The following is a 14,836-nucleotide window of genomic DNA, read 5'->3' on the forward strand; positions in this document are numbered from 1 at the left end:
GCCGAAAACAATATGTTGTATATTCTTCTAATTTCTTGACATATCAAAGAGTCCTGGACATAGCCATACAGATGGACAGCAAAGCGACAGTAATAGGGCTCCATTTGTCACCCTCTGGGTACGGAGCCCCTAAAACATAGGTACTTACAAACATGCTAGCCCATGAGATATGTCCAGTCGAGGAAACTGAATCGCGTACCAAGCTGGAACCTTTTCACGATTATTTCTTTAGAAGATGTAATTTTCAGCAAAAAGGTTTCAACCTGCATCCCAATTTTCACCTTTCACTTTCTTCAACTGTACCTACGCGATGTTTTAAAAAGTGTCCCTGAATTCAGAAGCTTGTCTTTTGTATTTGGTACGCTAAAATTTTGCTCCATAAATCAAAACTACCTACGACCGACGCTTAAAAAGCCAGTGTCAGTTTATTGTTTGTCCACTAATTTGAGGCGCTAACTGGCACGCCGGCGCCGCGCCGTATAAAAAATATTAGCTTTACAAGCCACGGCAAACAATGGGCCGAGCACCTGTCAGCTTCAACACTTTATTTTTAATATTTTTTTATGGATCTTACAACTTGTTTTTGTCCACAATTATATCTAGCATTGGAATTTAAACTCCTAGAGTTTCGAATAATTCCCCAGGAATTCCCACGTGGTCTTCATTAACGTTGTATAAAGAACACCCTTGCCTAGTGTACCTTTAAGCTGGGCTATTGAGATTTTGGGATACCGGGAATATCGGGATAAAACGTAGCCTATTTATGTGTTATTCCCATGATTAAGCTACTTAGCTATCTACATACCAAAATTTCATCCAATTCCGTCCAGTCGTTCTAGCATGAAATACTCGTAGTAACAATCACTCGTACTCAGAGCCCGGAATGTTCACGGCATTTTTGATCTGTCATAGTGACTTCTCACTTATCGACTCTACCTAAATGATATCGATAATGATATTATCGTAAAATAATAATCGTAATATCTTTTATAAAGACACTAATGGAACACTTATTAGCACTACAACATACTTTAAATACGAAATTGAATTATTAAATTATAAATTGTCAACTATTCATTGTTTTCATTGCCTAATCCATATTTATGTCTATTTCACATTTTCGACTGCTCAAAAGTTAATTGGAAGATATCGCTCTTTAACGATAAAACCGTCTATTGTTGACCTCTACTTTTAATCTTTTTAACATGTTGTGTATCGATATATAGATATTGAATATAGGAAGTCGATAAGTGAGAAGGCATTAATTAAACATTGTAAGCGCTTTGGTTCCATACTGTTAAGCTTATAATTGTAATTTTATGAATAAATAAATAAATAAATAACAGATCAAAAATGCCGCGAAAATTCCGGGCTCTGTATACTCATGCGCCCGGGTAAAGGAAAGTCCTACTCACTTTGTCATATATTATATGTGTTTGTTACTCTTTATCCCTAAAAAAACGGCTTATCGAATTTGTATGAAATTTTGTAGATTTGCAGATAGCTGGAATAACACAAGCTATATCCCGATATTCCCACGGGATGAGGATAAAATCCTAAAATTTCAAGCACTAGGATTAGACATGAAATTTGACGTGGGTCTTTCTTATGTTAGTGTAATGATGACCACGTTCTATTTTTTTTTTATATGGTATAGGGGGCAAACGAGCAAACGGATCGCCTGATGGTCTGATGGCAAGCGATTACCGTCGCCCATGGACACTTGCAACACCAGAAGAGTCACAAAGTGCGTTGCCGGCCTTTTAGTAAAAATATTTTTTTGGGAATTCTTACGGGAATTTTGCTACATACGTACTTACAGAAAATAATTCAAATACTACCATGATCATCATCCACTGTTGGACATCCTCCTCAAACACTATAAGTACTTATATTATATTAAGTACAACGCAATTATTATAGTAAGTACAACGCAAGTGAAGAGGCGAGTAAAGGCTAGTTCGACATAATTTTGGATTTTAACATTATCATGTCATTAGCTGTAACACAAAAACCATGAAAAGACAATTGACAGTCGTATAAACGTAAGCTTATTTTTTTATTTTAAAAAAATATAATGATAATGAGAACGAATACAGAAGTGTAGGCCGCGCCTGTGAGCTGGATGTCCGTTACTACGTAAACTATAAAAGCTAAATCCGAGATGCATGTACTCGTATGTGGGCCGGTGTTCAATGCTGCAATGCGCAAGACCTCATTTACTCAGTGTACCAGTTACGAGACAGGGCCTGTGCGACCGCGCAGGTATTGCTTATAGATCATTGATAAACTGGTGTCTAGCTAGATATATTTTGAAATTAAATAACAATTATTGTATAATCCCAGGCCCCGCGAACTTAGGTGTACTATCAGAAAATAAATCATTGTTTTATGTTGTTTACCTATGCTATGAGGGATTAGGTAATTTAATAATATTTTTGAGGAATTCAAATGATTTTGTGCCATATTGTATACTTAGTAAGGTCGAATATTTGTTTACATTTAAGTGGTTGCTATATGCGCGATGCCAGGAAAAGGGTTACTGCAAATCGCGGAAGTTTAAACGTTATAACGTTTTGTTTCAAATGTATACATATGTTATGTTTCCTTATAAATGTCTACATTCTGCTCTACAGTGATTCAACAGGTCAGATCATTTTGCGATACTTTGCGATACAAATATGTATTAATATGTAAGTGATACAGCTAAGGTTATCCTCCATTAAGTGATTGCTTAGGTACATCCTTGTTACGTCGATAAGTATTTTCAATGTCAGCATAAGGCATATTAAGAACATATTAATAATTTAATAGAGCGAGTCTGTTGGCTGTGCCGCTCGATGCGGTCATATATATACTCTTTATTATAAGCCACGTCATACGAGGCATGCATTCTTATCATATTTCATTACACTGCGCGATTCATGTAAAATATGTATTCAAAATTCGCTAATGAGATAAGTTCACGCAGGTTACGTGAAAGGTCAACGGTGACATAATATCCTCACTCCAATTAAATACAGTGTCCGAACCAAACGCAAATTTGTTAGACTCTCGTATATTTACCTGTTTATTCATTTCTGTTTCTAAACTAATTCAGCGATTCCCTCAATTTCAACTCTATTACTTTTATGAAAATTAAGAAGTAGTACCTGGGCGACTGAGTTTCCATCGGAGTTATTTTTGTTTTGAATCTGGTCATATGTGACCTATTCTTTACTGATGAAGGAGCTATCGAAATTAGATAATGGTCTTATGGCGCGAGAACTATTATACTACTATCCTAAAAAACACTAAAACTCGAAAATAAATACGATTTCCTAGAGATAGACCAAGTTAGATCGATTATTCGCCCCCGAAAGCGATAAACATATGATTATATATACAAGAATTGTTCGCTTAAAGGTAAAAGATATTGCCCTCAAACTCTTACAACCAAAACAAAACTTAACAAAAATACTTGGTATTTTAAATAATTTTAATTGTGAAACAATTTCATACATTGATCGATGTTCAAAGTATGCTGCTTCAAAGGCGTGAGTACATTTTAATTCAAAAATCTCAATTAAAACCTTTACAGAACCCTGTACATGAACCTTTGGTTAAGTTCGAAACGCGTTAGTGTTGTGTGGTGATGCTGATGGTGATAGTTGGGTGATAGCAAAGTCATTGTTTTTTAGCTCTTTAACCTTTGCAATGATGTTCAGTCAAACCAGGGGTTAGTTGTCATTTGCTGAAATATTCCGGATCCACTTTAAAACCCCTTGTTTGTAAATCAAAAACTACAGACCAGTGCAAGAATTTAGGTATCAATAGGTATCAAAGAGGGCAGATGAACGGCCGTCTCCTCTAAATACGGTCGCCCACTTTTATTGTTAAGCATATATAGACCGTTGGTATAGTGAGATGATTGCTTGTTATTGTTTACTAAGACATAGCTAGGGATTAACAATGTGGCAGAGTTGAATAATACACAATCAACAATTTTAAAACCTATGATCGAAATAAAAGGTAGAGGTAGAAAGATATAATCAATGTGAAACATTAGGGTTGGTACACGTGAAAATATTGCGACACAGCCTAGCCTTGTCGCTTCTTTCAAATTAGAAAAAGCAATCAATACACCACAAAGATAGAACATCCCTAGATTTGATAATGTACACTACAGTAAAATGATGTAAGAATTACCTTTTTTAGGGTTCCGTAGCCAAAATGGCAAAAAACGGAACCCTTATAGTTTCGCCACGTCTGTCTGTCTGTCTGTCCGTCCGCGGCTTAGCTCAGGGACTATCAATGCTAGAAAGCTGTAATTTTGCACGAATATATATGTAAAGTATGCCGACAAAATGGTACGAGAATTGGTATTGAGAATTATTAGTAGTAAGAGTAAATAGCAGCCTAAGGTATAAAATATACCTAAACTTGTAATATTCCGTAAAAAATACGAAATCCTTAGAAAAATATTACCTAATTTTTTCGTAATGGCTACGAAACCCTATTTCGGACGTGTCCGACACGCTCTTGGCCGTTTTTTTATAAAGAGATATATAAAGAAAATAAATAGTACTTTTACAAAACTAGTTTGAATACCTAGATTAACAGTTTGCGACATACCTATATCTTTCTCACTAAAAGGGAGCTGACGGTCTCAGTTAACTCTACAAATGGCGGTCACGCGATGTTCACGCCCCTTAGCACAGATTACAGGAAACCTTATGTCCATTGTTTATTGTATACTATAATACTCCTAATTAAACTGAAAACAACTTTTCTAGCTAAAAAGTACCTTGAAACAGAGCGTGAGAATTTCATGTCAAGTAAACATATCCAAGACACAATATACATAGCGCAGACAACGCTATAGTTAAGGTTTATAGTAATTACGTCCAATTACATTTTTTCAAGTTAGTTACAGTCAAAAATTTTGATCATGAAACATGTATGTATATATGAAAAGTGAGAATAAATATAACGTCCACCAAAAATATATAAGAATACTAAGCATTGTTACAAAAAATAATACTGATCATCAAAAACCAAAGCGAACACAGAAATGAAAAAGTCGTAACGGTACCAGCTATTACAGTTAACTCTCTATTTTAAATTTAAAGACGAAATTTATTGCTATGGGATCATCAAATGTTAACGAGCAAATTAAAAGGTGTTGCTTTGCACTGCATTGGATACTACTTTAACAGGTTGCTTAAGTACTGTAACCAACTTGGCGTCGCATTTTTTCTACTTCCTTAGTAAACAAGTATACTAAACGTAAATAAGCGCCATAAGAAAGGCCCATAGAGAGGTTGACCGCTGTGACGTACATTTATAAAAGAGGTTCAAACATTTGACTCTCGTGGGTGGTGTGGGTATCGCAGCCATCGTGGTCCAATAGCTTCAGTGCACTGGCACTGGTGTTATGGTTGCCAACTATAACACCAGTACCCGGTACCCGTGCACTAAGGCCTATTAGTTGGTACAACAACCAGTTAGCCGATGTTCTCATTAGGATAGACAATTAACACGTAGTTAGGTATTTGTCCCGTTTGGAATCTCAAGTAGTAAAACCCGATAAGCAACTTCAGCCAAACACTCGTTTTGGCCCGACCCGACCGGATTGCGCATTTAATTAGCAGTCCTCTAAAATAACCATTTTAAACTCAGGCTAAAAATACACTTGATTGAGCGAATCAAAACAACTGGTTGAAGGCGTTCGTTTATTAGATGGAGATCATTTCAGTTCCTTCGCTAATAGATTCATTAAATGTGTAGACTAAGATATTTTAAGCAGTTCAACATATACCTTGCCAGCAACATACATATATGTTGAACATATATATATCAGGTACCTAAAGAACAACAACAAGGAGTAATAATATTTCTGAAAATTAATACTTTAAGCGTCTTTTTCATATATCATTTCGTATGGATGCTCGAAATAAAACCGGCCAAGAGCGTGTCGGACACACCCAAAATAGGGCTCCTCCGTAGCCATTACGAAAAAATTAAGTAATATTTTTCTAAGGATTTCGTATTTTATACGGAATCTTCCAAGTTTAGGTATATTTTATACCTTAGGCTGCTATTTACTCATAAACTACTAATAATTCTCAAGAAACTTAGCCGTTATAGTTTTCCTTGAAAGTTTGATATACTTACTTACTACCAACCTGATTTTTTTCAAAATTTTCCACTTACCGCTTTAGATTTTAAAGGGGGGGGGACGCTCGATTTTAATGAAAATTTGCACTTTAAAGTTGAATATTATATCAATGAATCGAAAAATCGTCTTAGCAAAAGAAAAGACCTATCCAACGATACCTCACTCAATAGGGTTGGATGAGAAAAAAAAACACCCCCACTTTACGTCTATGGGAGGTACCCTAAAATTTTTTTTTTAAATGTTTAATTGTACCATTGTGTTGGCATAGTTTACCTATATATCCGTGCAAAATTACAGCTTTCATAGCATTGATAGTCCCTGAGCAAAGCCGCGGACGGACAGACAGACATGGCGAAACTATAAGGGTTCCGTTTTTGCCATTTTGGCTCCGGAACCCTAAAAACGGACTAAGTTAATCACCACTGTCGAAATAGAAACTAAGATTTTTCACGCTTTCCTTTTATTAACCTGCAAATTACTCAGCCTTATCGGTATCTATTCGGTATCTTTGAAATTTGCATATTTCACTAGCCGTACGCTTTACAATTTCTTCAAAAGTAACATACTTTTCATCTTTGAATAGGTAGGTACACGATGTGACTAATGTGTCCATCTGTCATATTTTGTATTGTGTCAAATACAATATTAGATTTAAGTTTGTTCTCTAGGTACCTACGTACTGTAACTTTAATACCTTATTCATATCGGTATCCTATCTTATAATCATAAATAACACGTATAGTCCTAGCGGTACGCCAAAAAAAGCTGCAAATGGTGTTAAAAGCATGAAAATCGGAACGATTGATGTTTAGGCCATACGAATAAATTTGACCCGTAGCACGAAAAAAAAAACAAAAAAGGAGAGGAGTTATGACCTCATCTTTTTTTTTGTGTGGGAAAAAATATTTTTTGTTCTGAAACCTAGCGTGTGACTCACGCGCTAAATGAAAAAAATTTCTAAATTGCTTTCTTGGGGTTGGATATAAGGCTATTACATATAATTTTTGGTGTATTTTACAAATATTTTTTTTTTTTTTTATACGACTCGATGGCAAACGAGCAAGTGGATCTCCTGATGGTAAGAGATCACCACCGCCCATAAACATCTGCAAACCAGGGGAATTGCAGATGCGTTGCCAACCTAGAGGCCTAAGATGGGATACCTCAAGTGCCAGTAATTTCACCGGCTTTCTTACTCTCCACGCCGAAACACAACAGTGCAAGCACTGCTGCTTCACGGCAGGATTAGCGAGCAAGATGGTGGTAGCAATCCGGGCGGACCTTGCACAAGGTCCTACCACCTGCAAATATCTATTCAACAGTATCATAATTAATTAGTTCTTAGAATATATTAGAATAATTTAACAAAATGACATGTAATAATGATATTACCAATAAAAAAGTATGAGTATGAATATGAGTATCTGGAGGAGCCCAAACTTTTATTTTAATTTAAAACAAGCGACTGAAATAAAATGATGAGATATTATATTTTAAGAATTAACTTAGTAAGCCCTTTCATTAGATACCACACACGATAGGTTTCAGGACAAATTTTTTATTTTTCCCGAAAAAAAAGATGACGTCGTAACTCCTCTCTTTTTTGTTTTTTTTTTCGTGCTACAGGTCAAATTGATTCGTATGGCCTAAATATCAATCGTTTCGATTTTCATGCTATTAACACCATGTGCAGCTTTTTGCTGAATTTCGGGGTGTAGCGCTGCTAGCGCTAGTATCCTATGTAGGTGTTTTGTTTATCATTTTTATTTGGACCTTCATTCTGAATAGTTTAAGTGGTACTAAGGACTATATCTTAAGCTAGACGTTGTATAATTTTTACGTAATAATAAGTAAAATGAAAAAAAAAAAACTACTCCAACAGACCATTACCTGTCATCCGAGCCCAGCCCAGGTCACCTTAATAAAAAATGAACTTGGACTTTTGGAAACTCACATCATCTATTAACACAATTTAGCCGCTATAAGTAGCATGATTAGGTCACAGCTCACAGGCCATGCAATGTCACGATTGAGCACTGTATTATGTAATCGCTACGTATGTCTACACCGATAATGATTACGATCATCTAGGTTGGTAACTATTTCAGCTTGCTGTCATTGCACTTACATACTACATCTGCAAGCATTCAAAGAAATTGATATCATCACATTCAAACAAATGTAAGTACCTATGTATGCACAGTACAGACACACGATTTTAAGTCCAAGATCTTATAATTGGAAACGTGCAAAATAATTAACATTTAACCTTAGATACTTAGTAATTTCGACGTCCTTATGAAACGGATCTTCAAAGTGTTATTCGTCGTTTGTTTTCGGTTTTCGTGTAGTGATGGCTGTTTAGTTTAATTAGGTACGTTAAAAAGCCTTGATTTTTCCATTTACGACGAATCTGTGGCGCATGAATATCTAGAAAGATTCAATTTCTGCCAATCAATAAGTGCTATGTCCTCATTGTATGTTCGTAATTGACCCGGGAGTCACGTGGTCGTTCGTGTTTTATCGCCTACTTGTAGTCACTCACTCAGAAATGGTGACTATAAAAACAATATTCCAGAAGCTTCAACACGATTAATTTGATTAAATTTTCTATATCTTCTATTGAATCTTGTTCCAAATAAAAGTAAGACGGTTATAATGTAGTTCTGTACGGAGTAGAGACTATAGGTAGATATACTAACACAACATTTGTCTTCATACTTGCAATAAATATTTTTTTATTAGCTCAGATTGAATATTAGCATGAATGAAACACTCACTGTCTATGTTTTGCATGGAGCATTGAACGTAGTTATCGCGTTCAGATTTGGTTTCTGCCTTCGCGAGGGTAACTAATGGATTATCTTGGTGACGATTTCGAATGGACCAATCGACTGTGACCGATTGCGCTCGATCAGAAATAATAACTATGACGCCATTGCTAAAAAACATTTAACACCATTCATTTACATACTTAAAAACATAACATTCTACGCGTTCAAGTTTACTTAATGTTAATAAGGTTAAGGAATTGACATGTGCCGGTAATTCACTCATGCTATCTTGTCATAAACCGTACAAATTTGCTTTGATGTAAAGTCATGTATTGTTGCTATGTATTTACTGGAATAGAGACGTAAAGTCCCAAGGCCTGACAACAGCCCAATAAGAGTTTTACGAGCCCACATTCTAGAAGTTCTAAAGCGACGCGTATCACCGCAATTCTGCGTAGATTGCATGGATTCCCCGGCGGATAGGCGCGCGTTATCAGTCAATTATGTATTATCCACTAAGACTGCTATAAACTGAGTTCTATTCCCTGCACATACAAACAAAGTTTTCTTAGTCCTACGCAACGTACATACCTAAGTGAAATGACTATGGCTGGATGTTTAGTTTAGCATTGTTTATAGTTATTATTAAGTAAACTTTCTCGTCTATATTAATAAATAAATGCGACGACAAAACACATTGAGCTATGTCAATATTATGAAATTTTGTTTTTCACCGTCCACCATCTCAACAACACACAATGCCTTGTTGAGTTGTTTAGGTCATATACCTAATATAATTCAGCACACTTGAAAGGAACAGCGACTACGTACGCTTAAAAGTGATCAGACGCTCCGTAAATTTAGCGAGAAGGTCATGGTTCAGCATTGAACACATGCACCTTGAGAATATTTGCCTAAAACTGAATGTTCTTCGTAATGTACTTGTGCTCACAAGTTGTTGTCTGGTGATTATAGATCCATAAATTCATCGCAATTAAGCATTCAATAGTCGCCCACCTAAATAAATTAATCAATTGTAATGGCGTGAGGATATGGATGCTCAGCACGTCCAGCGGCGGCGTCGCGCCTCCGTCCATGTAAAGCGCGACTGTTACCGCACTGCTAGTAAACAGTGCATAATGTGGTACCTTCACCACGAACGCGGAGATTAGCTTCGGGAAATAATGGCCTTAAATGTTACGCGCGTGACCTACTTTCCGAGTCCATCGTGAATTTCGTTTAGCTAGTAAAGCACGACCAAAAAAACAGAGCCGTGGACAAAATATACATTACTCAATTTTGGTTTATCAATCAGAGCACGTCAATCATGAAGGACTTTCAACCTGATGACTGCTGGTCACGCAGATGGATATTCGTTTATTTTTGTATGTTAGGTACCAAAGTTTGTACCCTAAGGTATTTTGGACGCAGATAGATTTTGAAACATAAAATATACTAACTAAATTGACACCTTGATTTACCTATGTCTAGTCGGTAAATTGGCAATCATACTTAGTTGCGGCACTAGCCTCTCCCTCTCATAAAATTCCAAATAAACAAGCCTTGTAACCTTTACGTTTTCTAACGGAATCGCTGTCTAAAAGGGTCATATAAAAACACTAAAGTTTCTGCCAGACTTGCGATAACACAATTTTCTATGCAAAAGGGAAGGGCAGTTTCAAAGTCAGGACACGCGCTAAGGGTGTGACCATTGCAGCATCATCGTATCATCTGTAGTCAGCTTTCGTTTCAGGTTTTGTGTAGTGTGACAGGAGGACTTTGTCGGCGTTTACTTACCAGTATAGTATGCGAACCAGGACCTGATAAAATGCAAAGAATAAATCACAATGTGTAGCGGTTCTTCGGATAGCCGAACCACAAACCGTATCATGACCGAATCGCATCGCGGCACACAAAAATGGCCTTCGAATAATGTTTCTTAAAGCAAGGCGAGAACCAAATTAAAGTAGACCCTGGAGTGAATAATAATTCTTTGTACAATTTTCTGGTCGTGACTTTGAAACACCAAAAGGCGGAAAAAGTTTATGAACTTATTTTTATCCAAGAATGTTTGAATTGACTCCGGACTAGTTTGAATCATATCTTTGTACGATCGGTAACTACTAAATAAAATTGACCGTGAATATACTCTTTGGATAGAAGAGAATGAATAACCTTTAATTGAATTGTCTGTTATAAGCAGAATTTCATAATGTCAATGTGGGAAACGGCTTCGTGTTGGATTACACTCGGTGGCGGTGGAGCATTAAGGATGTCAAGGTGTAACACGATGCAGGCGGCAAGATCTGGTAGCAAATGGTAAATAATTGTAACTATTGACGTGTAATAGCCAGATTAATTATCCGTGGAACACGTCATAGGATATTACTTCGAAGATTAAATATGATCGCAAATACTTATGAATAATCCTGCTGCAGAACTTCGACAACTTCCAATGGTTAATTTTTTTCGTGTTATCGGAGCTGCAGTGCACGTAGCGATACACAGGCACCGGAACATTGCGACAACGTGACCAGTCTCACGTCTTGCAGCTTGTGTTTGTGTTTGCAGCCTCCGTGGGTGCAGCGGCAATGCGGAATTTGTAGAAGGAACCAGTCAGGGCCGTTTGTCCGCAGCGGATCTGGTTTGCGCGTCACCAGTGAGAGTGGAGCTCTCGCCCGAACTCCAACAGGATATAAATATCTAACTCATTCATATGGATGACCTTGTGTATTGTATACATTACGGTGCGCTTGCGGATATTTTTAAGACAGGTATCAAGATTTGATTAGAATTTAGTACCTTTCTCTTCGTCTTCAGTTTTCTCAATACTTAAATCTAACAACAGTTCGCGTCCTGCATCCATTACAATATTGCCTTGACATAACAGTTTTTTCTTGTCGTACTCATCGATAGCGTTAGTTATACAGTTTATGAGCTCTGTGCTTCATTCTTTTTCGTATTAATTGCCATTTTCTGAGCCACTTAAATTTTTCATAGTAACTTTTGCCATAAAGGTAATTTAATATAGTTATTATTTATAGTTAATATAAGAAAGTTAAAGCGAGATTCCTTGCGGTGGTTGATAGATTTTGAATTCTGAAATAACAATGTCGGAGATGTTTCAGCTTTTCTAAATGGGTTTCTAAGATAATATAATATAATTATGAACTGATTTATCCTTCCCTTATTTTCAGCCAGATAGAGCCATATTCATGAAACAAGCTCAGTGAAGTACCCGCTTTAGTAAATTCTTAGTTAATTAAGTGAAGAAGTGTTTCTTAGGTCATTAGATGTTTCCTCCGGTCGGTGTAAAGTGAACTTGTAAACAGAAAGCGTAAACAAATCGCTGTTTGCGGAGGTCGGTAGCGTCATGAAACAGCCGAATGACTATTGCAAATTTCGAGACTACGAAATGTCAACCAAACTTACAACAATCCACTAATTTAAGAAGTTCAATGATTTGTTTCTTAGTAAACTTGTTTCTATGAACCTATTCAATTGTTTCTGTCACGAATAATTCATATTTTTTCCAACCTGAGTAACTACGTCAGTTTCATTCAACTTCTGGTCAGTTATCATCATCACCATCATCCCAGCCTGCATCTGTACGTTCCACTGCTGGGCACAGTCCTCTTGGGAACTTCACTCACTATTGAACTGTTTGAGAATCGATAGGTCAAACCACTAGGCCATAGATTGGAAATATTTGTGGAAAACCTTTTGAACAAAATAAACAATACCGCACGTAACAGGTTACGAACGAGTTCACTTGATTTCTTAGCCGTTATTTTCGTAAGATTATGATCCCGTAAGCTAACACCTAACCCCTAACCAAATAACTAACGAAGAAGCCCAATAACTGAAGCGAAGCTTACGCTTGTGCCGCTAATGAGTTAATTAACGGTTTATGTACGAGTCAGCTTGCACCGAGCTGTGGAGCGGTCGCTCGCAGTGGCCGCTGCCAACCACCTCGGCTCTGGTCTCACCTGCTCCGCAAGTATTCCTCCAAAAGTCGTAGAACTTGCTGCACGCACTCATTTCGGCCGACCGTCACTCCGCACTAATGCCAATGTATTTTTAAACTTCACTTGTACAGTTTCGCAATCCTTCAGCCAGTATTCACGACAGAGGCTAGGGAAACTGCTAGTGTATGTAATGTAGACGTGTGGATCTAGACGAGTACCGTTGGGTAGAAAGTGTCGGTAGGCGCCGGTCGCGCGGCAGTCATCGTTCGCGCTGCGTGGGGACGGACTCGCGACGGGCGTGCGACCACTACGGGTGCCCTCATGTAACTAGCGCTCCAACTTCCAACTCCAACGTCGGCACCCGCCGCCGTACCATAGCGCCGGGTAATTCTATATTATTAACCACCGTCATCTAAATATCGGAGCGGAGTTGAGAATGACCTTTAGCAACAATTTGAAATGAGATAAGTTTTTGTTGAAATTTCATTTTTAATCCAAACTTTTCGCTGGCTGTACTTTTTGTTGACTGTACTTGCATTGTCATTTAATGTACAATATACTTCAGCATTGCTGAGCTGCCAGCCCTTTCGGCTACATTTAAGAACGTCAATGTATGTTACTTTGTTTATATGCATGCCGAATTAACATTTTCTTTCTTTCTTTACATAAGTACGAGTATACCAAACTTAACATAACACATAGATATTTAACACTCATGGCTAGTCATCACACTTTCCGCATATAATTATAAATATTCAGGTGGTGGCAGGGTTGATTCTTGTAGAATTACCCGCTCATTCGCGCCATTATGAGGTTTGCCCACGGGGAAACACGGCGATTAGAGGGGTGACGAATCGACGTGTGTCGGGATTCTGCTACACGATAGTTCAATCTTCCGTGGATGAGATAAATACCGTTGATCTAACATTCTTCGCGGTCTAATACCTCATAGTATGAGGTAATGATTAAATAAATTATTAAACTTAGCTATGTTGTCTTCGAGTGTACTTGTTTAATATAATTTATAGATTCGTAAAATACAATCAAGGAAGTGATTAAATACATGACGAGTGACTTTGGAAACAAGTTTTTTTTTAAATATTTAGTACAAAACTTTGCATGGTCACCCTTAACGTACGAAATGACAAGATTATTTCATGGATGCAATCGTGAACGCCTTCGAGGTAAGCGGTAAATTGGATCAGCAGCTCCGTGTGCCCGCGACGACGTCTAAGCTCGTTACACGTTCATCTAAACTCGGCTTGTACCCATGTAACATCAAGTTTAAAACGGTATATATACGAAAATTAATTGAAACTGTTAATATCTCGAATATTCCCATAGAAAAGAGTTCAACGACCCTAATTTCTGTATGTATACCAGGAAACCCGGAGCTATTCCGCTACTCTAACGCTCTGATGGCCACTTTGTGGCTTCAGTCACCATTTTGCCACCGTTATTATAATATGGAGTAAAGTGGCAAGTTTTCTAAGTGTACTCGTATCCCTAAAACACTCAAAACTTTTACTAAATGCATCTGTTTATGGGCTTCAATATAGCATGCGGACAAAAGATTTGCAAATGAGTGGACGCAAAGCTATGAGACAACGAGGTATAATTTATTCCCCCATCTATGTAAAACTATTTTTAAATTGATATTTAGAACTTGTTTGAATATTCGGTTGATACTGATGATGTGAAGGTCTATATCAACGACCTACAAAAACTTTTGTGGTAGTGGAGAAGTAATAAGGTGGGAAGGTTGTAAGGTGGTTCTACTTGTTTAAATTTAATAAATTTATTTTCAACAAGTTTAATCTGGGCATTAGTGGGCATTTAATTTAAGTAGGTTAGATTTCGGATACCTACATTTAAATATACGGCTTATGAGGGCGTACACAATTATGTACCTACTAGGTAGGTATCGAACTACA

At 37.2% G+C, this 14,836-nt stretch overlaps 1 protein-coding gene across 5 annotated transcripts in view; it reads right to left on the reverse strand.

The window, feature by feature from the left end:
* The window catches only part of LOC141437458 (uncharacterized), a 65,594-nt gene that overhangs the window by 25,223 nt on the left and 25,535 nt on the right, over positions 1 to 14,836 (reverse strand). Inside the window, exon 1 of one of the 5 annotated variants that reach the window (XM_074100848.1) lies at positions 12,924 to 13,234. The exons of the other annotated variants lie outside the window; for them this stretch is intronic. Coding sequence (XP_073956949.1) covers positions 12,924 to 12,975 — 52 coding nt within the window. The 5' untranslated portion in view covers positions 12,976 to 13,234. Of the gene's footprint in view, positions 1 to 12,923; positions 13,235 to 14,836 lie in introns of those variants that run through there. 5 annotated transcript variants of the gene reach the window in all.

Source organism: Choristoneura fumiferana, chromosome 17, assembly GCF_025370935.1.
Source record: "Choristoneura fumiferana chromosome 17, NRCan_CFum_1, whole genome shotgun sequence".
NCBI classification, from domain to species: Eukaryota; Metazoa; Arthropoda; class Insecta; order Lepidoptera; family Tortricidae; genus Choristoneura; species Choristoneura fumiferana.